The sequence below is a fragment of the Leiobunum rupestre genome, chromosome 1 (genome assembly GCF_980474605.1).
Source record: "Leiobunum rupestre chromosome 1, qqLeiRupe1.1.hap1, whole genome shotgun sequence".
NCBI lineage: Eukaryota > Metazoa > Arthropoda > Arachnida > Opiliones > Sclerosomatidae > Leiobunum > Leiobunum rupestre.
In genome coordinates, this window is record NC_143384.1 from 28,478,070 (window position 1) to 28,480,338 (window position 2,269).

Sequence of the window (2,269 nt, forward strand, 5' to 3'; positions counted from 1 at the left end):
GACTGTAGAGCTCGAGTACGTAATTGCAAGAAATGCGAGAGACGACACCATTATACTATTTGCGACCAAGATAGCAAGAGCGGCGAGCAAATACACGCCTCCGAGCCTACGAGTGCGACTCCACAGGTGTGCCAACTGGCGGCCGGATTCAAGACCACCGAGCGCTCCACGATTCTCCTTCAAACCACCCTTGCGAAAGCTAAGGCGCCCTCTAGTGGAAAAGAAATTGATGTTCGCTGCCTTCTCGATAACGGCAGCCACGCAACCTTCATAAAAGAAAATATATCGAGAGAGCTAGGCCTCGAAGTTATCGAAGAGGAGGCTCTAGAAGTCCATAGCTTTGGAAGTTCTATACCCATTCGCACCATGAAAAGAAAAGTTCAACTTGAGTTAAGAAGTTGCCACGACGAATCGTACTAGAAGCGTACAGATAACGGAGGGCACAAAAATTGAACGGTTTGGTACAGCTCTCGTTGCTCTCGAAACCCTATTTGGCTGGACTCTTCAAGGCCCGACTACTATGGGGACCTCCGTCATCGGTGTCAACACTATCGCCATTATGAGAGTTTCAGTCACTCCCACGGAAGATGAAAGCATTTTCAATCAACTCGAGAAATTTTGGAGCCTCGAAGCTTTTGGGGTGCATGATAAAGACGACGATTCTCCCTCAGGAACTCAAGTCTTAGAAAAATTTCAGGCAACTACTACATACCAAAACAACCGCTATAAAGTCGCCTTGCCTTGGAAAAGTAATGTCGATGATCTTGGAGACAATTACGCGATAGCTGCCAAACGTACCGCTAACCTCGTACAAAAACTGAGAAGAGATCCTGTTCAGCTACTGGAATATAATGACATTATCAAGCAACAAATGGAAGACGGTATCGTGGAACTCGTGAAGACAGACTACAAAACCAAGCCTTTAGGTCCGGTATTTTACTTACCACACAGTCCGGTAATTAGACAATCGAGTCAAACCACAAGAATTCGCATTGTCCAAGACGGCTCTTCTCATTCACCGGAACACGCCTCTCTAAATGACTGCGTAGAAGCTGGACCCCAGATGAATCCGCATCTCTACGACGTCATACTACGATTTCGGGAAAATCACGTCGCATTCTCTGGAGATATCGCCAAGGCGTTTCTACAAATAGAAGTCCGCGAAGATGACCGGGACGCTCTAAGATTCTTATGGGTCGATGTCAACAACCCAAACTCTAAATATTTTTTATGGCAGGAAGTAACAAATAATTGTGCCAATAACAAAATATGACCGGAAGTATTAAATGAGTGTAACATATTTTTTTTAAATTCTAACAAAAATGATGAATAGTAATAAAAAAGTGTGATACTAACAAAATACGAGTATAAGTCATAAAAAAGTGTTACACTAATTTTTTTTAAATTCTGTAAATTATGACAAGTAATAAATATGTTTGAAACTTTACGAAACAATGTGAGACTAGAAGTAACTGAAGTGTGACACTTATTGGTACAATGTATGACATGAAGTAACTAATAAGTGTGCCACTCGAAACAACGTATGGCCAGAATTAACAAATATATACAGGGTCTTTTTTTTTTGCTCGGAAAAGTGTTTTTTTTCAAAAACTATTTATAGTACCGATTTCAAATTTGGAAGGTCAATTCTCTATACCGGGGGACATCAGTTTGAGAAATTTGAGCGTTTTCGGTAATGTTTTTCACCAATTTTGAAAAATTATTTTTCGACCACTAGGTGCGAGATAAAAAATTTCTATTATAAAGTTGTAGGCCGTCATCGAAAACCCTTAAAAATTGTTCACTCGACGAAAAACAATTTATTTATCAGTGAAAATTCGAGCTTGAAAAATTTACAAGTTGGTGAAGCCAAATTACGATTGTTTGAAACGATAATTGAAAAGGGAACAAGTCTAATACAAACGTAGTAGAGTTTTCACACTTGAAAAAATGTACACGTTTGGTTTTTAAATGCAGATATTTTATTCACATAAATTTTTACAAAACATTTTCAATAATATCACCATTGGCTGCAACACAGGTTTGTGCGCGGACAATTAAGTTCTCAAACGCTTTCTCTACCATTTCTGGTGTGACGTCTCGGCAAGCACTGATTATTCGTCTAATGAGTTCCTCCCTAGTTTCAATGGGCGTGGCGTATACCTTTGCTTTAACGAATCCCCAGAGAAAATAATCCAGCGGTGTTAGGTCAGGTGACCTTGCTGGCCAATGCACTGGACCATTTCTCCCTATCCACCTTTCAGGAAAC

The 2,269-nt window shown here is 40.3% G+C and overlaps 1 protein-coding gene across 1 annotated transcript; it reads left to right on the forward strand.

Moving 5' to 3' along the window:
• Positions 1-520: 520 nt before the first annotated feature.
• On the forward strand, positions 521-1,273 carry LOC149962049 (uncharacterized). The gene has a single exon (XM_090164382.1). It carries the CDS (start codon positions 521-523, stop codon positions 1,271-1,273), a length of 753 nt encoding a protein of 250 aa, XP_090020508.1.
• Positions 1,274-2,269: the final 996 nt, after the last annotated feature.